This window comes from Vicugna pacos, chromosome 1, assembly GCF_048564905.1.
Source record: "Vicugna pacos chromosome 1, VicPac4, whole genome shotgun sequence".
In the NCBI taxonomy this organism is placed as follows: domain Eukaryota; kingdom Metazoa; phylum Chordata; class Mammalia; order Artiodactyla; family Camelidae; genus Vicugna; species Vicugna pacos.
This window is the reverse complement of record NC_132987.1, coordinates 60,970,264-60,993,299: the sequence shown is the minus strand read 5'-3', so window position 1 is coordinate 60,993,299 and position 23,036 is coordinate 60,970,264. Positions and strand designations below refer to the sequence as shown.

The 23,036-nt window shown below is 42.1% G+C and overlaps 1 protein-coding gene across 1 annotated transcript; it reads left to right on the top strand.

The window, feature by feature from the left end:
- The first annotated feature begins 1,237 nt into the window (after positions 1 to 1,237).
- LSG1 (large 60S subunit nuclear export GTPase 1) lies at positions 1,238 to 22,772 on the top strand. The gene is made up of 14 exons (XM_006200945.4): positions 1,238 to 1,400; positions 3,246 to 3,372; positions 6,761 to 6,881; positions 7,055 to 7,141; positions 8,015 to 8,101; positions 10,809 to 10,869; positions 11,999 to 12,175; positions 15,854 to 16,267; positions 16,673 to 16,774; positions 16,919 to 17,062; positions 17,499 to 17,622; positions 19,256 to 19,335; positions 20,670 to 20,843; positions 22,297 to 22,772. The coding sequence occupies exons 1-14, from the start codon at positions 1,302 to 1,304 to the stop codon at positions 22,474 to 22,476; spliced, it is 1,977 nt and encodes a 658-aa protein (XP_006201007.2). The 5' UTR covers positions 1,238 to 1,301; the 3' UTR covers positions 22,477 to 22,772.
- The last annotated feature ends 264 nt before the right edge of the window (positions 22,773 to 23,036 follow it).

The window sequence follows — 23,036 nt, the reverse complement described above, 5'->3', positions numbered from 1 at the left end:
GAGCTGGGTGAGTGATAAAGGTCCCAGCTCTACCTGACCCAAATATGCTGTAACTGACTTTTAGCCAGTCCACTCCAATGCCTTCATCTTCACCAGAATAGAGTGGACTTCTCTTGCTACTCAGAGTGGCCTGTGGGCCAGACCAGCATCATCAGCATCACCCGGAAATGTGTTATAAATACGGAGCGCCAGCCCCACCCTACCTTGTCAATTAGAATCTGCATGTTAGCCAGATTTCCAGAGGCTTGACATGCCTATCCAAGCTGGAGAATAACTGGGTTATAAAATACTTGCCAACAACCCTCATTCTCCCATTTCCGCAGGGACGAATAAAATGGTGTGGACACTTGGGTTTGATGACTGACTCCAAATATGTTCTATCTCTGACTTGGGCAAGCTACTTCCTTTCTGAGCATCGCAACCTTGAGGTGGTTCCCCTGAATAATGAGAATGGAGGTAAGACGCCCAACACCCACACACTTCTGGCCGACTTTTTTATTCCCACTATAGGGAAACCTAACAATAAAGTGAGGAACAAAAGCCAGGCTGCAGAAAGTGGAGCCCAATCACTGTTTTCTCTTTATTTTAATTCACAGGAAATTTAAATACAATTCTAGGTGGAACTTTTAATATTTTTTAATTATTATTTTTTAAAAAGCATTTAAGTCAGATCCCTTTGGCTTTCCTTGCAACCTTGCCAAACTCCTTCCACTCCGAACTCCCATCCTGGCAGGGACTCTTCTCTCCAATTCGCAGCTAGGGAAGACTAAGTAAACAAAAAGCCGTTCAGTTGCTGCGCTTGACAGCCGGCAGGCCACACCTCAGAACGCGGGCGGAAAACTTAACGCCAGGAAGCAACGCCCTCTAGCGCAGCGGGAACACCCTTCACCCCGGTCTCCGCCCCACTTCTGACGAAGGCAGCCAGGAGGCGGGGCTAGGGGCGCGAACAAGGACGGCCACGTTTTTCAGGTCTCCTAGTACCACCCCGGACGCTAAAGACCGACGCACAAATTTGGAAGGTACCATTCTTTTGATTTGATCACATTATCTAAATTTGAGATATTCTTGGGAATATACACGTAGGAACTACCTTTGCAGACCATTTTACATTTCTTTTCTATAGTAGTGGCAAATGTGAGATATATAAGTGGAAATTTGAGGCAAATCTTTCTGTTTCCCTTCAACTTCGGGCCTTTACTACTTGGGCTCGCTCATACGTCACTTCCGAAGATCGTGCTCTTAAAAACACCGAAAACAGGCGTGGGTCTGGCAGAGACATTTTGTGGGCAGGGTTTGCAGGAATGGGTCGCAGGAGAGCGCCGGAGGCTAGGTCCCTCGGCCGGGCTCTCATCCGCCAGCAAGTTCAGCGGAGCCGTAGCCACCGTCACACCGACTCCTGGGTAAGACAAACTTTGTCATCTTTCCTAACCTTTCTGTCTTGTTATGAGAGTCTGAATGCTGCGAAGTTTGGGGTCAGAGGTCACAGAGAAACTTTCTAGACGAAATGATGCCAAAATAAAGTTTCGAAGGATGAGTACAGTCGTCCCCCGGTAACCGCGAGGGATCGGTTCCAGGACCCCCGCGAATACCAAAATGCGCAGATGCTCAAATCCCTTGGAGTCGACCGGGCACATAAGCAAGCCCTCCTAGTAAGGCGCAGGGCCCAGGGGTAGAGGCTAGCGTGGTGAAGAGGTTGGAGTGAGATCTTGAATGCCAAGGTAAAAGTTTGGTGTTTGCCCTAGAAGTATTTGGAAGTTTCTGCACAGGAAAGACACAAAACCACTTACTTCTTTTTGTATTAATTTGTTCAAAAAATTTTTTTGTTTTGTTTGTGGGGTTTTTTGTTTGTTTTGTGGGTTTTTGTTTGTTTTGTTTTGTTTTTAGGTAGGGAGGAAATTAGGTTTATTTACTTACCTAGTTATTTTAATGGCGCCACTGGGGATTGAACACAAGACCTCATGCATACAAAGCACCTAGTCTAACCACTGAGCATACCCTCCCCCTGTTCAAAGAACTGACCTTCCCAGAGCCGTTGGTTGGTACCAGAAGTACAGAATAACTCATATTCCTGCTTCATCCTCTTTATTCCCTTGTGGTTTCACTCAGAGATGAACAACTTATCTCCAAAGTGTGGTGGCCCTAATATTCCCTGAATCTACGAACTATCGTGGTTTTAGGATCCTTAAAAAACGGATGAAGTAGTTTGACTTGTGTTTGTCATTTTGACATTCATTCCCCCACATATTTGAGAACTCACTAAGTTCTCAGTAAGAATCTGTGCAAAGTCAAAGGTGTCTCCAGTTATCCGTGTGCACATCACATCACCTAACTTCCATCTATGTAATCTGCAGAGTAAGTAGGATACAGAGCTCATCCGTATTCATCAGGTCAAAGTTACTCTGGACATTGGGTTGCCAGTAATTTTAATTGATTTTGAAGCAACTTTTTATTAACGTACCCTTTTGGAAGTAGTGGGAAAATTTTGATTATGAATTCTAAATAACAATGCTTCTAATCTTTGTTCTGATTTTTGCTGATTCTGTGACCTTGGGCAAACCATCTAGCCTTTTAACCTTTTTTTTTTCAAACTTATTTGTATCTGTTCAGAGCGTATAGTTTAGGATGGTGTTTATCTTATCAAGACAGTGGGTTGTGTCTAGAATTCAGTTAAGTAGGTCGCAAATAGTCAGGTTTTAAACCAACAGAGTAGAATTCAAGAAAATACCAGAGTGTATTGCAGGTAATAAGGTAACTTTATTTCAGGATTCTTTGGTTTCTATTTTTACTATACTGAATGGTATACAGTTGTGTCACTAAGTATATCAGCACTTGGGTTACTGTGTGAAATGTATTTCTTACTGTGGGTCTCCATCAAAAAAAATTTCACTAACAGTGGCTGCTAGGACCAGAATATATAGGTTCAAATTCTCCCCTCTACCACTTACTAGCTTGCAACTATAGACAAGTAATTATATTTAGTTTAAGCTTGTTTTGTCATCTTTAAAATAGAGATGTAATAAAATTTATCTCAAAAGATTTTGAAAATTAAATGAGATAGCAATTGAAGAGTGCCTATCATGAGGTAAGAAAGTGCTCATTTAAATGTCAACTATTATTAGTATTGTCTCTAAAGAGGCTCACACCACCCTCAAGACCACAGAATAGTTCCTTGGGAGTTTAGAGTTTGTTTGAATGTCAGGAGCAGAAGACAGCAGCTGTGTTATCACCCTGTGTTTTATTCATAGCTGCACACGAGTGAACTCAATGATGGCTATGACTGGGGTCGTCTTAACCTTCAGTCAGTGACTGAACAGAGCTCCCTTGATGACTTCCTTGCAACTGCGGAACTTGCAGGAACAGAGTTTGTAGCAGGTGAGTTGTTAATTGCAGAACGCATAGGATGCACTTCTGTCTTTGCTGACTAGATACAAATAGGTCTACTTGGGAGTGTTTTGCGGATCCTGCTAAACTCTTAAGTGACCTATCTTTAACCCAGAGGCGGGTCTCCCAGAATCAGTGCGGGAAGATCCAGTCAACCTCATCTGTGAGGTACAGAATGTGCCACAGTTTTAAAATTCAGCTCTAAAAAAACAGCAGATTATACATCATCATATCAAGTTCATATCAAGAAACTCAGTCTCTCATAAGGAAAGAGACTAGTCAACATTATGGTGAATAATACCAGCATTTTTCAGAAAACGTTTTCTGAGAACCGTTGTTAAAAGCAAAATCCTGGGCCCGCTGCTGTTACTTAGGCAATTCGAATTGTGCTTTAAAGCACTTGTTAACACGTGACAGTGAATTTTCCCATACATACAATTAGTTTTAGTCATTCCATTGTCATTTTTGTATGTGTCCTCTAAGCACTTAGAAAACTGCTTGGCACAGAAATAGCATTATAAACTATGATTTCTGTTGCTCTTCTATTATTGTTATTATGTTGTTTAGCAAATTCATTCATTTGTTCAAAATGCTTCTGTTGAGTTCTAGCTACTCTCATGTATTGTACTGACTACTGAAAGTGTGGGGTTGCATAAGACAAGTTTGTTTCTGCAAAATTGTGTTTTAGGTGCTATAAAAGAAGTCTAGCAGAGAATGGGGTCACAAAAGATGGAGTTAGTATTTGTTTCTATCTGAAGGAAAACGAGGGCATCACAGCGTGGGGACAAGCTGTGATGACAGACACTGGGAAGGTGGGCAAGGGCCAGATCCTGGAGAGAATGCAGGCTTTAAAGGAGTCTTTAGAGGGGTGTAAGCAAGTCTAACATTTTTTGAAAGATCTCTGATGGATTTTGAGGAAGAAGGACCGGTTAGGAGACTATTGCTTTAGTCCAGCAAGAGAATCAGGCCAGAACTGAAATAGTAGTAGAAGAAGAATGGAGAAAGGAACAACATGAAGGTTGTTAGGGAGCTCGAAGTAACCAGACTTCATGGAGGAGGAGGAGTAAGTGAAGAAGCCTGAGGAGTGTCTTTTTGTATGCTTGTGAGATGGTTGGCGGGTGGGGACCCCTGACTAGCTTCTGAAGTTGGGCTTCAGACCAGTGTAGGCATAATTAGAAGGTTGGAACTTTCAGCTCCACCTCTGGGGAGGGCAGAGGGGCTGGAAATGAAATTAATTACTAATGGCCAATGACTTGCTCTGTCATGCCTACGTAATGAAATCTCCATAAGGCTTTCAAAAATCCATTAAAATTCCTCATTGAAATTAATTTCATACCTTTTTTCCCTTTCCTTTAATACTGTAGAGTTGATAGAATTTTGTCTCAATTCTCTATGGCCTTCAGATAGCGCTTGTCTCCTGGACACACAGGGACAGAGATTTCTTAACCTGGAGGCTACAAGTTTCAGCTGTCTGTGAACCCCTGAGATTGCAGGCAGAATTGTACGCGTGTGTGTGAATGTGTATACACAGTGCATTTTTGGATGGTATGATGGTCCATGGTTTTTAAATAGGTTCTCATATGGGTCTCTGACCTTACAAAGGAATGCAAAATAATGAGAAACACTAAGTGTTCACTGGAAACACTTTACTTTTCAAAGATAGGACAGGCAGTCCTCACACCTTATGTGCAACAAACAAGAGGAAAGTGTGATATTGTGATACAATAAAAAATACATTTATATTTGGTCTTCATCTCTGGTTCCTTGATACAAGAGCTTCTAAAGCCCTTGTAATTTCTTGAGTGATGGGGGTGAGATGAGTGTCTTTTGTTATTCATAATAAGCCATCTTCAACTTTACCAGAGTTTATGCTGATGAGGTGACTTGTGGGCCCCGGGGTAATTTCTACATGATTACAGGGTTCGGATTTTCAGAAACCCCTCTAATAACCCTTGGGAATGGGACATGTCCTGGAGATTGAAGTAATCACCAGTGGCCAATGATTTAATAAAAACCCACTCAGAGATTTGGCATCTGAAGTAGGGCAGTGTCTTGATAGTGTCAGGAGAGAACTGAATTGTAGGACACCCAGTTGGTATCTGGAGAGTTGGAGAGCTATTGGCGTGGGTTTTCCCACGTTTGGTGTGAGGACCGTTGGTCGGTGGTAAAACAGTTAGGAGACAGGTGGCTGCGTTACTGTGTGATTACCTCCAGCAGCACTCCTACCCAGCGCTACTGAAATGAGAACGAGGATGGCTAGACAGTTGGCTCTGCCTAAGGTTGGAGATTTGAGAGTGGATGCAGTGGGTTAAGGAATTTGATGTTTGATCAGAGAGGGATGGCATGGATGTACCACGTTGTTTTAGCCATACAGGGAAAGAGGTGAAGCTCCAAGCTGGGTGGTGTAGTGGGAGAAGAGGAAAGAATCCAGGGGCTTAGGCATTTACAGTGGCTGGACAAAGCAAAGTGGGAACACTGGCTGGGATATCACCATTGGGAGGAGAAATTAACGTGAAAGACTTACCAGGTATGGACTAAAGGATGACATGAATGAGAATGCCGACTGGATTGACTGTACTCTAGGTGACCGGACTGTGCAGTCTTGGTGGTCTGATGAGGGTACAGACTGCTATCTTTGCTTAAAGGCCAAGAAGAACATTGCTGAAGATGTCCTGTTATCCTTGAATAAGACCTTCCCTTGGCATTTTGGAAAGAAGCTTAGCTGGCTTCTCAGGGGCATCACCTGCCAGGAGACTGAAGGTGGCTGTGAGGGGTGAGATAGAGAGGCCTGGAGCAACTTGGGAGGCTAGAGCCCTGGAGAAGAGGTCTCTGAAGTTCGTACATAGCCTAGGTGCTTTTTTGTATTCCTTTGAATTCTTACACAGCATTAATCATGGGTGTTCGTCATAAACAGCTTATATAAATTGTAGCCTTGGAATGGTTCACCAGTTCTGACTGGAGTGAGTCTCCTTGCTGAATCTTTGCTTCCCCACTCACTCCCATTGGCTTGCAGTTACTCTCCGTATGTAAAATGAGGAGATCGGTTGTAATGAATGTTTACATTCCCTTCCCACTCCTATTGTTTCTGCCTCCACGAAATGCGTTCAGCGTATGGAGTTTTATAAAATCATTACTTGAAAAAGTGGTTGACCTTTGGAAAGTTTTAGTAAAGATCTTTTCTTGTATTCTCTTTTTTTTTTTTTTTTAGATAGAACACTTCTTTTGAAAATTATAATTTATTTAAGGCTAGGAGAATGTATCTAAATCAGGAAAGTTTAAATTCTGATTTAGGTGCTCAGTTAGTTTCCTAAGTAATAACCAGCATTCACTGTCTGTATTGCCTCTTAAGTAACAGTACTTCTTTTTTTCTATAAAATAGAGAAGCTTAATATTAAGTTTGTGCCTCCTGAGGCTAGAACTGGACTACTGTCTTTTGAAGAAAATGAGAGAATTAAGAAACTCCATGAAGAAAACAAACAGTTCTTGTGTATACCAAGGAGGTGAGTTGAACAAGAATTTGGGGCATTACAAGGCATAACAAGGTGATTAAGTATAAGATTTTTTGTTTGGTGTTCACTTTTTTCTACTTTATTTTCCCAGCTGTCATTATTAAATCCAAATCTCCTGATGTATTTTGGTAACTCATGTGGAATTTTTTTCCTTTATGATTCAGACCAAAGTGGGACCAAAATACTAGCCCAGAAGAACTCAAACAGGCAGAGAAGGATAGCTTTCTAGAATGGAGACGTCAGCTTGCCCGGTAAGTGTTAGTCCCCATGAAGATTGCCTTGAAATTCTCAGTTAAGCACTCTGGTGTGCTCACAATGCTATTTACATTTTTTAATGAATTTTAAAAAATTTTTTGGGAGGAAGGAGGCAATTCTTTTTGTTTTTGTTTTTGTTTTTTAATAGAGGTACTGGGGATTAAACTCAGGACCTCGTTTGTCACTGAGCTATACTCTCCCCTCAAAATACACGTTATTAGTATGTTTGACTTTGTGCAGTCACAAAGAGAGAAAGGTGGTTGGTTTGTTGGGTTTTTTGTTTGTCTGTTTTAGGGATTTGGGGGGGGTGGATAATTAGGTTTATTTATTTATATATACATTTATTTTTAATGGAGGCACTGAGGATTGAATCCAGGACCTTGTGTGTTCTAAGCATGGTACTCTACCACTGAGCTATACCTTCCTTGCGTTTTGAAGGCTTCTTTTAAAAGGGAAGTGGTAGATTTCACGTTATAAATGCAAACTGGTGTGTGTGCACACAGCATTGCTGGGTGCATATGCATCCTTGCACAAAGATGGTGAATTGATTGCTCTATTCCTGGCCTTTTCTCCATTTCGTAGCCATTCGTCACCATGGAGTTGATCACTGCTTCTGGAGCATTCTTCCAGGAAGAGATGTTTGGGAAAAATGTTACTTTGTATAATGAATAAACTTCTGGGATTTAAAAAGCTCAAGTATAAAATTTGAATTTGATTTGCATATTGACTCAGCAGAAAGCATATAAAAAATTATTTGACAGTTAATATTTGTGTACTTATTGTTTAATGCAGTGAATTTGGGTGTTTACACTATTTGAAACCTACTGTTATAATCTGGTAGAGGTATAAATTTCTCTTTATAAAACCAGGTTGGAAGAGGAACAAAAGCTGATACTGACTCCATTTGAGAGGAATTTGGACTTTTGGCGCCAGCTCTGGAGGGTGATTGAGAGGAGGTGGGTTACTGGTTTCTTTTTGGGTAAGGACAGTGTTGTGGTGTTACATTAGCTTTGGATGTTGTATGTGTTCATGGGTCCAGGGAGGGGTTGGGGGCACAGGATCAAGTTATGTAAAAGGCTGCTGAGAATTATTGTAAAAACTGGAAAAATGATAACATATTTATTTTAAAATACAGGGGTTTTTGTTATGAGATAAATGCACTGATAAGCTTATGAGAATGGTGACTATTTTCTGTAAGATGAGTTCTGAAGCACCTATAATTATTTCAGCAATTGTATATGAATTCCTGCTGGTAATGGGGAAAATATGGTGTGACAAAGGGCAGGTGTCTGCCTACAGAGAACAAATATGTGATGCCGGGAGGCCAAGCAAAGCACCAAGCACCAGGGGCACACAGATGAAACGCAATTCTTACACTCAGGTGACTCAGCGCTTAGTAAAATACAAAGTGGAGTGTGGTTCCTGCTGTGTTACAGATAGGAAGGTGATGGGCCCAGTCAGATTCAGCTGAAGAAGGAGCAGTTAATAGGATTGGGGGAAAGTAAGGAGTGATTTGTCTAAATTGGCTGAGAATGGGAGATAACATTGATGAATCAGCTTTCTCCAGTGTCACCTTTGACTGGGGTGTCGTCGCCTGGCGGCATGGAACAGGGGAGGGAACCTACTGGCTCCCTGTTCAGAAGGATCTCAGTCCCATACCTCACTCTTGCCTCCAAAGCTAGATCTGATGCTTCTAATCCTGAGCTCGCTCTCGGAGCTCTGGGGCATGAACAGGCTTGTTTCTCATTGGGCTGACATTTCTTAGTTGTTCCTTCTTTTTCCTTCTCCTGACGAGTTCCAGCCTTTGCTTTCATTTTTTATACGTTTTGAGAGGAAACAAGAGTAACTGTATGTGTTCTTCCAATGTTTTATAGGATGGTCCTTCCCTTGCTTTTTATGCCTCTAATTTGTTTGTCCAGAGTGAGCCTGTACTTGATGAAACTTCCAGCTTCAACTGGATTACAGCATTACTTGCTCTGTTATTTCTATTATGTGAAATTTCTCTTTATTTTTATGAGGGAGAACATGTTTCTGACTCAAAGAATACAGTTTATATCACATGGAAGTGGATCTGAGTTACATAGAAATATCTGTGAAGTGACTACTGCCATGTCTTTTAACAGGAAATATTTATTGATATGTTCTGTACAGCAGATGTCCCCTGTTTGGTAACAGGCTAGCTACGCCATCTGCCTCTTTAATTTCAAGAGTAGTTATCAGAAAAGATTTGATGTGTAACATGTCATTGAAATGCAGGGAGCTGCCAAGGCACTGAGGGAGGAACGCTGTGTTCCAGTAAAATATGGCGCTTCCATTGTACAGCCTCGGCCCTTCCCTGTACATAGTTAGCTCTTTGCTCTGCATCCTAATTCAGCACACGAAGCAAGCTGTCTTAAACGTGTCTTCTTTTCCTTCTGGTGTTTCTAACCAATTCTTCTTTCTGTGTGTTTGGTAGGGAGCCATAATGTCTGTGGACCTTGTAGTTTTAGTTAGTTAGGCTTTGTCCCTTTTTCTGCAGTCATTTTATTTACTGTTAAATCCTCACAGTTTGAAAGTGGTAGATATTAAAGGAGGAAATACCAGGACCCACTTAACTAGAGAACCTAAAAGCAATTTGTCGTAAATTAGCAAGTCTGTGAGTTCCTTTGAATCACAAGATAATGCTGGAGATTAAATTATTCTAAAGGAAAATGCACATTGTCAAATGCCCTGCGCTAAATGGTAACCTTGCTTTAATACATTTCCTTGGCGTTCAGCATAGTTGCACAGGACTTACCTTGGGAAGAGCTAACAGATACCAGTTCGGGGTACACTGCTGTAAGGTAGCGGTACGCCTGCAGCTTACTTCCCTCCAGTGGCAGTCACAGCTGGCCCTTAAAGCATCTTTCCCAACTGCAGGGGCTGAAGGAAGAGAGGGAGAAGTGGAGTATTTATTCTCACAGTGCTGCTGTGTACTCACTACATTTGTGAGGGATTCGTGGGGCTTGCTCTGCCAGCCACAGAAAGTTTTCCTATTGCTACATCTTACTTATGATGGAAGCACTTGGACTCATCCTTCCTGCTTCATTGTGGCAACTTAAGTTGATATTTTGCTGTTTTGTATTTTTGCCATTCAAACACATTCTTGGAACTAGTGGATGATAATTTGCTAGATGTATGCTTTCTCTTGTCAGCCCCAGGTTTAAGTGAGTCACAGCTGTCAGCAGGTGATCCATTAGGGGTTTTTTGAGGCCTTACTTAACATAGGTATAGACTAGGTACTGAATACACATAGACCTCACCTTGGATTAAAGTATTTGGAATACTCTGTCAGCTCTCCAAGAGAGTTTACTAGAAGATCCAGTTAAGGGTTTTAGCAGCAAAACATCATCAGAGTCTCTCTAGGCCACGTTAAGAGTAGGGAAATGTTATGATTATGAGCGTGGCCTTGGGTCCAGGGTGCTTGAGTTCCCATTCCCACTGCGTCACCTAGTAGCTGATGACCTTGAACAAGCCAGTTACCTGTTCTAACTTCAGTTTCTTCATATGTAAGCTGGGGATGATTGTACCTTAAAAAGTTAAGTATGTCAGTGCTTAAAATATGGGAGGTGTTTACTACTGTTATCACATGGCCACTGTTTGCTTCCACTTCCCAGTAATTGGAGTATCTCATTTACTTTTCAGTGATATCGTGGTCCAGATAGTAGATGCTCGAAATCCGCTCCTGTTTAGATGTGAGGATTTGGTAAGTAAGATGTGACAAGACTCAAACCTAACGTCCTGGGGGCAGCAGCGGGAGGACAGAGTCCCTCATGGCAGTGACTCTAGCAGGCACGCTGGACCTCCTCTGGCTTTGCTTAATCAGGCCTCCTGCCTCTCCCAAGGGCAGGAGCTTTTCTCTTCTCAAACAATGGTTTCCACCTGCAGGAAGGCACAGACACATGAACTTTCCTGGCTTTTAGTTTAGAAGCCACTCCATTAATAGACATTTACCAGTGTTTCTCGTATTTTAAGAGACACTGGTCGAAATAGCATTTTGCTTACTTTAGCATATTCCTGGTCCCTTCATTTCTTATCCATTCCACAAAATTTTTTCTTCTCACCCCTTAGTTATTATTTTCTGCAGTATTTTACAAATGAATTAAGTTTATGAAGCACCCCAGGGGTAGTGATTATGAGGTGTGAGGATCCCATGAAATAATGTAATACAGGCTTTCAATTAATAAGACACTACACACATGAAGCATTCCTATTTCTGTTTGAGGACCATGGTAGAAATAATACTGATTATTTTTAAATCCACTGGTGAATAACAAAAACCTTAATGGGGAAACTCTTATTAATTGAGTTTTCATACTTCTGGTGGGTTTCCTAACGGAGAGCTATACTTGAGAATTAATTTAATTACTGAGTCTCATTTTTCTTTTAGACTTCAAAAATCTCTTTTACATTAAAGATTAGATTATTATCGGCTATCATCACTTGGCTGAAAAATAGTCCCTGCTGGCCGATAACTCTGTTAGTCATGCAATTCCTTAACTTTGTTTAAAAGAAACAATTCGACATCATGGAAGAGAGGAGCTACATAATTTAAAGAAGTTTTAAGAACCTGTTAAATTTCAACAGGGCAGGAGAGCGTTTGCTTTTACCCTTCCCAGTTTTTCATGTGAAGAATACTTCTAAGCATATGTGACCTAACTTCTTTTCAAAGCTTGCTGACGGGATCCGTAGAATGTACCATGATTACAAATCTTTAGGAATGATTTAGAGCTGGGGGCAGTAAAACTTTTAGTTGTAGCTGGGGGTCTTCAGTATATTTAGCCTAATTTTTACCTGTTTGGAGAGGCCTTTCCAAATATCTTTGTCTTGCCCAGGAATGTTACGTGAAAACAATGGACGAGGACAAGGAGAATGTGATTCTGATAAATAAGGCAGACTTGCTGACTGCCGAGCAGCGGGGTGCCTGGGCCACGTTCTTTGAAAAGGAGAACGTCAAGGTCATTTTCTGGTCGGCTTTGGCTGAAGCCATTCACCTGATAGGTGACACCAAGGTAACCTGGGAGACTTTTTCAGGCTGGGTTTTAAGAAGGAGGATTTCAGTTTCTGATAAGTGTGCTTTTGTTTGTTTGTTTTTACTTATTGTTGACTTGTGGTGTTTTGTTTGTTTTTTCCCAAGTGCTGTGATGGGAGAAGGACCTATAGAACTCCCTGTGGTTGTCAAATAGTTAGCCACCCCCAGGGCTCTGTTACACACCAGTATTAGCTCTAATTTCTAATTTCTTTTAAATTTTAGATGAAAAGTTTTATAGCAGATTTCATAATGACCTTATAATTGCTTTTAAGAGAAATCAGAACAGAAAGTCAGATACAACTGAATGCAGTAACTTCTCTGGACTTGATTAGAATCTCTTTTGACTTTGTTTTGAAAACAAAGAAATGAAGTAATCCTTAATTAAGATATATATACCATGTTATTTTCTGTGTCTTTTAACCCAGATTTTACAGAAACATTTTGGGGGTTATTTTCTAGTAGAAATCATTGATAACCAACTGTGAAAAGAAATTCGGAATAGAATCTTAGAATGGGAAGAGACATACAGTACTGTCTTGTCCTGTCCACTTTTTTTTCCTTTTCTGTTTATCAACCATTTGCTGACTAGTTACTGTGCTGAGCTAGGTGCTGTGAATACAACAGCCTCCCTTTGGTGAGCTCACAGGTTAGTGAGCTCTAATTCTGTAATGGAATTCTTTTCTCTGCCTCCCTGGCAAACAGTCCCATAATCTCTCTGTGACTGCTTTAAATGGCAGAGACCAGGTGTCTCATTCCTTCTGTCTCCGAGATCAGAGAGTCCTTCGGGGGAGGATGTAGCTCAGTGGTAGAGTGCATGCTTAGCACGCGTGAGGTCCTGGGTTCCATTGCCAGTACCTCCATTAGAATAAATAAATGAACCTAATGACCTCCCCTTGCAAAAATATTTTTTTTAAAAAATTAGAAAAAGAAAAAAAAGAAAGTTCTTCAGTCTGGTGAAGCTAAGTCAGCTTCCCTAACTTTGCTCTAAGGCGTCTTCCTTTGTCCCCATGTTCTCTGTTCTGCAGGAGGTACATTTTCTGCTTTCCTGTTGCTCATAGACATGATCTCCCGAGCACTCATTGTCCTGAGGGCCTGTCTGCGCGTCTCAGGATAACACCTAAAAAGGGTGGCAGCTGATGGGGTGCATTATTCCAGGTGTGGTTTGCCCAGGGCATGTACAGAGGGACTCTTATTTCTTGTCATCAAGATACTCCCAGCATTTTTGTTAATTCACCCCCTTTCAAAGGAGCTTATGCTTTTGGCTCATTGAACCCATGAACAACTACCTCCCTCCAGTATTTAAAAGAAAAGACTTACTAAGCAGATCTCATCCCATCTTTACATGTGGACAAAGTTTTTCATTTTGTCTTTAGCTCCGCTTAGGACAGTACTGTTCCTCTTAAATATTAGTGATTTGGGAACAAGGTAGGGTTCATTTTGGGTGTATTATCTGCTTTTCTCTTCTTCTAGCTTTGAATCATCTGCAGATTTCCTGTTTCCTTGTCCATATATTCTTTCCAGTCATTGAAAACGTTGAGTAGATTAGGATCGAGGATAGAGCTTTGTGATCTTTTGTGGATTTACTAAGGGCTCAGTACCAAGCATTTCAGTGTGACGAATCCAGATACATTTGAAAGGATATATAACAGTAACTATTCTGAAAGGATATAACAGTAACTATTCTGTTACTACTGTTGTTAATAAAGCTAACCCACAGAAAACTTGTTCTCTGCAGGCACCGCTATTCTGAGCACTTGCTTTGTTTTCTCCATTTAGTTTTCTCAGCAGCAGGTATAAGGGCTTGTATCCTCAGCCAGTCTGGCTTCATCGTTTGTCCTTTTCACCATTGTTTCACGTCTCTCCTGGAAGTCAGTGTCTTGCTGAAGTTTTTGAATATTTATCACTCTGTCGCTCAGCCCTGAGGCACCAGCTTGGTAGCGCAGTCAATCAGAAATGGAACAAGGATTCGTTTCCACATCTGTGGTATTCCCTGAACTGTCAACCAAGCAGTAGATTCCAGCGGGAAATGGGACTTGTTTGCATGATGTGTTCTCAGGGAACCCTTGTTGCCTCATGTTGCTGACTGTCTTCTTTTTCAGGCTCACCAGCTAACTTGTGGAATTGTTTCTCTGTCAGATTCTGGGTTAACTGTGTGGTTTACGGAAGATATTCTTTCTTCCTTTTTCAAAGTTGAACCCCATTTATTCCTCCCAAGTCTTCTGAAATCTCTGTTACACATGATTTCCTAAATCATACCAGCTACCATTGTGATGTCACACCTGTCATCTCATCTGTCACTTGAGTATCAAACATGAACTTGTTAAAAGACGTTTGACAGTCACTGTTTCTCACCTATCTGAAGTTTGGCTCTTCTCTACAATTGTGTGACATTTCTTATTTTAAAAAATAGGACACTTTTTTGAGTTGAGTACCTTAGTTTTCTCTTGGCCATCTGTTGAATTGCACCGTGTTTCCCAAAGATTGACTTTTCTGTTCTTTCTATTTTTGACAAAACTACTACAAGTCCTTTTGTTGCCTTTGGCTTTTGTCCTGAAGCTAAACTGTGTCCAGCCTTCGTTCTCCTAATACACATCCCCTTTCAGTTCACATTCCTGGGTTCTGCCTCTTCCATATTTTTAAATGATTCAGAAGAGCACACAGTGACTTCTTTACATTTGTTGCTCATTTATCATAGAAATTGCTTCCAATTCCATGTTTGTTTTCGAGTTGCCAAGCATGATAATGAAATTCTCTCTCTCTTCCCTGACATTTTAAAAAAAATATCTCTTTCCTAAAATGTAGGATTCCTATTCAGCTGAGTTCCTCCTGTCCTTTTCTGTGGTGGCTACTCACTCTAACATTAGATTATTTGGAAATGATCCAAGGTTTTATCACTTATAAATCCAAACCAGTTAACCCTTGTTGATACGAATTGGTGATACTGTAAATTGCCTAATTTCTACTTTGTTATCAGTACGAATTCAGAAGGATTGACACACCATGATTTTTACCTTTCTCTTCCTGAAGGAAATGGTTGGTGAACAGATTCCACACACGGAGCTGAGTTTTGTTGCTCTCACTTTTCACACACAGGGACCTGTGCTCCACGGTGCTGTGATTTATTAAAGGCAATTGTAAAAGAATAGCAGTTTCCTTAACTATGCAAACCACTGTCTTTAAAACTGCAAATATAAAATGAAGCTCAAATTACAAATTATACCCTTCTTGCTTTGTGCAGAGAAGAAAATGTTAAATGTTCTACTGTTAATGAGAACTGTTGTGTTTTCTTGTACAGCCTATTGCAAAATAACGTACTGCCAAGGAATTCAGCTTGGCACAGGCTTTTTGAAACCCTTGCTTTCTTTTAATGGATAGAAGAGTTATCTGTTAGAAAATACATGTTATTTGTGCAAAGTTCAAATAATACAAAAATGTTTATAATGAAGGTCCACCACTCCAGAGGGCATCACTGTTGAAAGTTTGGTTGTGTCCTTGGGCTTATGTGATCTCCTCCTTCTGTTCACCTTTTTCGTTCTCCTTCATAGCTTTTCTTGTCCTCTGTTCGTCTCAGATAACCAGCTCTGAGTGTTTCCACCAGAGTGAAGAGTGCAGTTGTAAATATACTCCTGGACTTTTGTGATTTCTGTTATTTCATCAGGACGAAGTAAACGGAGACACTGGAGAAGCCATCACAGCTGAGTCTGAAAACTCCAATTGCGATGAGGCTGAAATTCCACATGATGAGACTGAACATCTCCAAGGCAGGGCTTCTGTCTCACTCAGTGAAGTTGCCAGCAGTGATGAAGAGGACAGTGTGTATGAGGACTGTCGTGAGGAGGAGGAAGATTGGCAGACGTGTTCGGAAGAGGGCAGCAACCCCGATGAGGAGGCCTGTGGCCAGAACTGGAATGAAAGTTGGACTGTGGATTCTGAGGCTCAAGGAAGGAAAACCCTGCAGAAGAGGCAAATACACAATTTTAGCCACCTGGTGTCAAAGCAGGAATTATTGGAGATCTTTAAGCAGCTACACTCTGGACAGAAGGTGAAGGAGGGACAACTTACTGTTGGACTGGTAAGATGAAATATGTCATAGAATTGTTACATGGGAGTCTTGATCCCCCATCCCTTGGTAGCCACACTGGAACCTCTGAGACCAGTCAGGCTCTGGCATCACAGGGAACATGGAGGGCCTCTTGTTACGCACGGGCAGAGCCCAGCTCAAAGAGTGACCTTTCTCAAGGCTCATATTGGTCACACCCTTGTTTATATTTATAATCTTCTGCAGTCTCCTTCCGGTTCAGCCCTACCTATCACGTGACTTACCAGAGCTACTAGAATGAGAGGGCTTTTAAGGCTGTCCTCAGACTTCGGGTCCGATGTTCTTACCTTTAGATAAGCTTTTTAGATGAGGTCGGCTTTTGGCATCCTGTGATCCTTGCCAACTTACATTATAAACATTCCTTTGACTCTCTTCTAGGTGGGCTACCCGAATGTTGGTAAGAGTTCAACAATCAACACCATCATGGGCAACAAGAAAGTATCTGTGTCTGCCACACCTGGTCACACCAAGCACTTCCAGGTACTTCTGCAGCACTGGCCTCGTATTTCCTTCTCAGTCAGGTTCCCGCTCTGGGTATTTCCTGAAGTTCTTTGCCTCTTGTGTGCTGCTCTTCTTTCCCTTCCTGTGCCATATGCCCAGCATGCACCTCTTCCTGTCTTTCAGACTCTCTATGTGGAACCTGGCCTCTGCTTCTGTGACTGCCCAGGCCTGGTGATGCCGTCCTTCGTCTCTACCAAAGCCGAGATGATCTGCAGTGGAATCCTCCCGATTGACCAGATGAGAGACCACGTCCCACCTATATCACTAATATCCTCGGTGCTGTGCTGATTTATTCTTACTTGTATATTGGGGCTTGAGAAAACCTGAGTAATTAGGCAGGGGAAGAAAAAAATGATCACTCCTTGCATAGTTGTGAGGATTAGAAACAAAGACTGTGCTTCCTCTGTGAACTAGGATCATGTCAGAAATCTGTGGTGTGTGCATAGAGATAGGTGTGTCCTCTTTAAGGTCTATTTCAGAGATATTTTAAAAAGATTCATTTGGAAGTGATTATTGGTGCATAAGGCTTTATTTAAAAGGGGGCGAGGAGCCTTTTTACATTAAATGAGTAATTTTACTTCTCTGGAGAGGTGGAAAGGTTTTGTCACAGAAGTGCTGAAAGACCGTGTTTTAAAAAGCATGTGTCAGATGCCATGGGGAGGAGGGGGTCAGTTCAGAGGAAAGGGTTCCTTGACCAGCTTACGTTTGCCAGAATATTCCAAGACATGTTTTAGAAGCTACCTACGGCATTGACATCATAAAGCCGAGAGAGGATGAAGATCCCCATCGACCTCCCACGTCAGAAGAACTGTTGACAGCTTATGGATGTGAGTTGTGATTTATTTTAAAACATGAACAAAAAATAACAGTATACTTACTGAGAGAAATACTCTGCAGAGATACAAATTCAAAACTTTTCCTTAGCAATTGTCATGTCATCTTCCAGGGCTGATATTTTTGTTGTCCTGTTGGTCTTGCCCACAAAGTGGCCTCCAGGTAGCTGACGTGATGGTGCTTTCAGGGTCCAACAGTAAAGGCAGCCAACTGCTACCCGAGTGATGTTTTACTTCAGTGTTAAGTGCTTTTGAGAGTTAGAGCAGGCGATTCTCTCTGTCCCCTGCCTCTTCCCCAGGTCTGCCCATTCCTAACCTTCATCCCAGGAATCAGTGCTGGGAGAGACACATCTTCCCAGGCTCTCCCGGTCTCAGGCCCTTTCCTGTAGGAAGCCTAGCTGTGGGCAGTGATGAAAACTCCCACAGGGATCACAGGGTCTGTCCGGTTTCTAAAGAGAAAGCCCTTAGGACATTGACTGCTTTGATGGTACCCAAGTGTAGGCACGGGGGTTCTGCTCTGAGGCTGTGTTGGCCTTCATTCTGAAGTCTTTTTCCCTTAAAGGAAGAAAGGGGTTGTTCGGAAGAAAATGAATATCCGTACCAGAGTGGGACAGGAGAGTTACAAGGGGGAATCAGAAGGGATAGGTGCCAGAGATGGGGGCAGAGCAGAGCTCGGTTCCCCAACAGTCCTGTGGGCATTTTTGTTTGACATTAAAATTGACATCAAACATTAATGTTTGACATTAAAATAAGGCCACAGCTCTCCCACCTGTTTTATCCCAATTCTACGGGGCAGTTATCTTTGCCTATCATTTGTCCAATTGACTGTGATTTATTTACTTTAAACACAAAGTTTAAAGGTAATCTGGAGGTACTTGTGTCTATCTAAAGAAACAGCGATGTTAACATTTCTGTGCGTGTGCGGCTTGCCTTTAAAGAAGGTGCCCCCAACTTGGAGGTCAGGTTGTTTGAGCATTTACTGCCAGAGAAAGCTTATTTGATATAAGCTTATCTGAAGAGGATAAATATTAAGCACTTACAGTAACACTTGCTATAGTCACAAAATCATAGGACAAGAAGAGGCCTTAAAGATTACCCCACCTCTCATCCCCCTTTTCTTAAAACAAGTAACCTGAAGTCAGAGCACGAAATGACTTGCCCAGGGAGGTGCCTGGTCAGTGGCACAGCCTCAGTGAGAACCCAGATTTCCTAATCCAGACCTCTCCTCAGTGTGCTAGCCTGATGTATCATTGAATAAGAAAGCTTGCTCTATTGCTTTTGGTTTTGCCAATAATATTGACAACATAGCATTCTGCAAGTCGCCTCCTTGAATAAATGTTCAGATTCAAGAGATGGGAGAGGTAACTGGAGTAGAGAAAGATGTGTCTGTCACAGCATGGTGCTAGGAGGCTGTCAAGAGCTCAGAGGTAACAATATAGTCTGTTCTCCTGGATTATCGGATGTTTTATCATGCTAACCAAATACTGATTTTTTATTTTAAGATATTTAAGATAAGAATTAAGTATGCATAGTGTGGTCATAGAAAAGGCTAGATTTCTGTCACCTCAGTTGTCTCTGTTGTGATGTCTTCCAACTTAGGTCTTGCAAAATTCTTTTCTCCTCACAGACATGCGAGGGTTCATGACCGCCCATGGACAGCCTGACCAGCCCCGATCCGCACGCTACATCCTGAAGGACTACGTCAGTGTAAGCGAACCCTGCTTCTCATTGGCTCTTGACTAAGCGGGTCTTCTTTCTCGCCTCTTCGAGTGTGTGTTTAGGTACCAGCAGCCTGCTGGGTTGTAAAGGAGGTATTTTCTTGGTGATGCTGTGTTATAACTGGGGGTATATTCTTGATCCAGGGGAGCCAGCAGCATATAAATCATGGAAGTGACTGCCATACTATGAAAGAGGTCTCTGAACACCGGTGGTCAGTGAGCGTGACACAGTTCTGTCCCCGGCTTTTCCGTCTCCTGCAGCCCTTGCTTGTCTCTGTTGCCGCTGTGTCTCAGTCCTCCTTGTGGTGCAGCTGTTTACACGCCCGTTCCCAGCGCTTGTCCAGTAACAGGAATAGTAATAGCTGTGCTCAGAGCTAGGCCTGCCAGGAATAGTTCTAAACACTTTACATTTGTCATCTCATTAAAAATACTAAGTCTGTACGGTATTATTGTCCTATTATAAATGAGGACGTGCTAAACTTTGGGTTTTCCTCATCAGTAAAACAACTGATGGTACCTATCTCATGAGATCATTATGGGAAATAGATGAGAGCAATGTGTGTGTGGAGACATACACACATACCACTAAGCTCAAAGCCTGGTGCACAATTAGCCAATAATTTTTATGTATTATTAAAATGCATAATAATACTTCTTGCCACAAATAAGCATTACAGGGCCCTGGTAATAGCTGGTTGTGAAGATTTCACTTTATTCCCTCTTCTCAGTATGTCAATCAGCGGCGCTCTGGGAGCATAAAAGTAAAAGAGCAGCCGTATCCTCTCTTTTTGAATTCAGGAAGGAAATAGTTAATAGAATATTCATATGGATAAAGTACTTACTCATTTACCATTTGTAAAGCTGTGGCAGATGGGGGAGATGAGTTACAAACCACCACAACGCTGAGAGTGTTTACGTTGGAATGAGGCAGACTTGCACCCAGTGAGCAGCTGCCCCAGGCCCAGTGTCCCCATTAGTACAGTCACACTGTCCAGCTGTGTCCTGGCTTTTGTTTTGGAAAATACTCATCTTAAGTATAATCATACATGTGTACTGAATAGACGTTAAACAAGGTACAACAGAGAAGTACCAGTTTCTTTCTAGTGTGGGGACTGTGGGAAGAGCCAGGCTCTAGAACACTAAGGGTCAGCCTCAGGGTGTTAGTTAGGACTCTCAGTTGCAGTTGACCAAAACCCAACCCGGCTAGCTTAATCGAAAGGCAGAAAGTTCCGTCAGTGTGTGCCCAGCGGAGAGGCCTCCCTGGAGCGCTTTGACACAAGTGGCACTGAGGGTGCACTGTGATCACTTGGGTTGTCTTTGCAGGGGAAGCTCCTGTACTGTCACCCTCCCCCTGGAAGAGATCCCGTGACCTTTCAGCATCAGCACCAGCGACTCCTAGAGAACAAAGCAAATGGTGGTGAAATTAAAACGCAGCCGAGCGGAAATAAAAGAGCAAATCAGATTGAAAATGTAGTGGACAAAACTTTTTTCCATCGAGTAAGTTTTAAAGTTTTTCTTTAACTTCTGATCCAACACATTTTGTATAACAGCTTTATCCAAATATTCACATACCATAAAATCCACCCTTTTAAAAAGTACACAATTCAGTTTATGGTATATTCTCAGAGTTGTGTGACCATCACCACTATCTAACTTTAGAAAAGAAACCCTGTACCAGTTAGCATTCACACCCCATTCCCCCAGCCCCTGCCGACTACTGATCTACTTTCTCTGTATATGGATTTGTCTCTTCTGGATGTTTCATATAAATGGAGTCATACAATATGTGGTCCTTGGTGACTGGCTTCTTTAACAGCCTAAGGGCTTCAAGGTTCATCCATGTATCAGTACTTTCTTTCTTTTTATTGCCAAATAACATTACATTGAGCGGCTATACCACGTTTATCCTTTTATCAGTTGATGAACATCTGGATTGTTTTTACTTTTTGTCTATTATGAATAATGCTGTTTTTGTATAGACATGTATTTCATTTCTCTTGGGTATATACTTAGGAGTGGGGTTGCTGGGTCCTGTGGTCTATGTTTAACAGTTGAGGTCCTGCCAAACTTTCCAAAGTGGCTATATCATTTACATTCCCCCCCAGCAATGGACGAAGGTCCTAATTTCTCCTCATCCTTGCCACACTACAGAAAGGAAGTAATATTTAAGCTGGACTTTGAGGAACAAATAAAAATGTGCCAGTTGGAGGAAGTGGTGAGGGCCAGATTTCCAGGCAGAAGGAGTAACATGATCAAAGACAAAAAGATATGGGAGTGTAGGTTTTATCAGTAAAGAGCCCGTGTCGTAGGTGGCCTTGTGTGCCACGTGAGGGAATATGACCTTGATTCCCCAGGCTACAGGGGACCATCGAGATCTGTGAGGGCAGGACTGGAAGGATACATGACCAGAGAGCTCTGAGATGTTCTGATATGAATGTGGATGCTGGATCCGAGGAGTCTTGCAGTGGTACAGTGACAGCTGATGAACACCTAGGGTGGAGCAGTGCAGGTGGAGAGGAGGGGAAAGATGTACAAATTTCTAGGGGCTGGAATCCACAGACCTTACTGTGTGTGGCAGATAAGGAAGACAGAGTGTGTGCCATCTTGGAGGCTGGCCAGATTTTGATTCCACTGCCAAGGAACAGAGAGTCAATTTCTAACTGGGTTGTGGCAGGTTGAATTTTGATAACAAGTTAGAGGTTTCCCAAGAAGAGCTGATATTACGAATCTAGTCATAGATGGTGTTTGAAGCTCTGGGACTAACAAAGTTGAGGACAGAGAGACTAAACTGAAGACAAAACTCTGAGAAACTTACCATTTAAGGAATGGGGAGAGAAAGAGGACTGGTGAGAGATGGAAGTCCGCTGTCTCGGAGTTCTCCGTAGACAGCACTGTGCGTATCCTCTAAAGGAGACTGCTGACACTGCAAACAATTTCTCTTATTTCCTAGGAAAATGTGAGAGCTTTGACCAAAGGAGTCCAGGCTGTGATGGGCTACAAGCCTGGGAGTGGCCTGGTGACGGCAGCTACCATGAGCTCCGAGAGAGGGCCTGGGAAGCCCTGGAAAAAACATGGCAACAGAAATAAAAAAGAGAAAAGTCGTAGACTCTACAAGCACCTGGATACGTGAACTTGGGCTGCAACAGAAATGGTATCTGCATTGTGCATCTGTGGTGCTGTAGGGGGGGCCTGCCCTGGGGATGCGCACCCACACCCAACAGCCAGTGTCGAGACCAAGGGCTCCTCGGAGGACCGGCTCTGACAGTCAGTCATCTCGGAGCCGCAGAAACCTGCTCCTCCAGAAGGCTGGACTTAAGATGAGGGAATGAATGGTGTATATTTACTTATGAAAACTTGTATACAAATGCATAGTCATTTGTAAATTGGGAGTTTTTTGAAAAGACATTAAAATTAAATTGTCACTTAGTGGATTTTTTTTATTGGTTCTTGTAGATACATTGCTGTTTGGACATTTCACATTCTTTAAATGATTTTAATTTGCCAAAACGTGGCTGCGACTTCAGGTGGGTTTTTTGAGTGCGTTATTAGATTTGTGATTCTCAGCCTCACACACCTCACACACACCTAGCACACACCCTGGGTATGGCAGAAGGCATATCGGACCTTGGAATAAGGGCTGGCATGGGTAATTTTTTTTTTTTGTATATTTTTTTTTTTACATTTTTATTG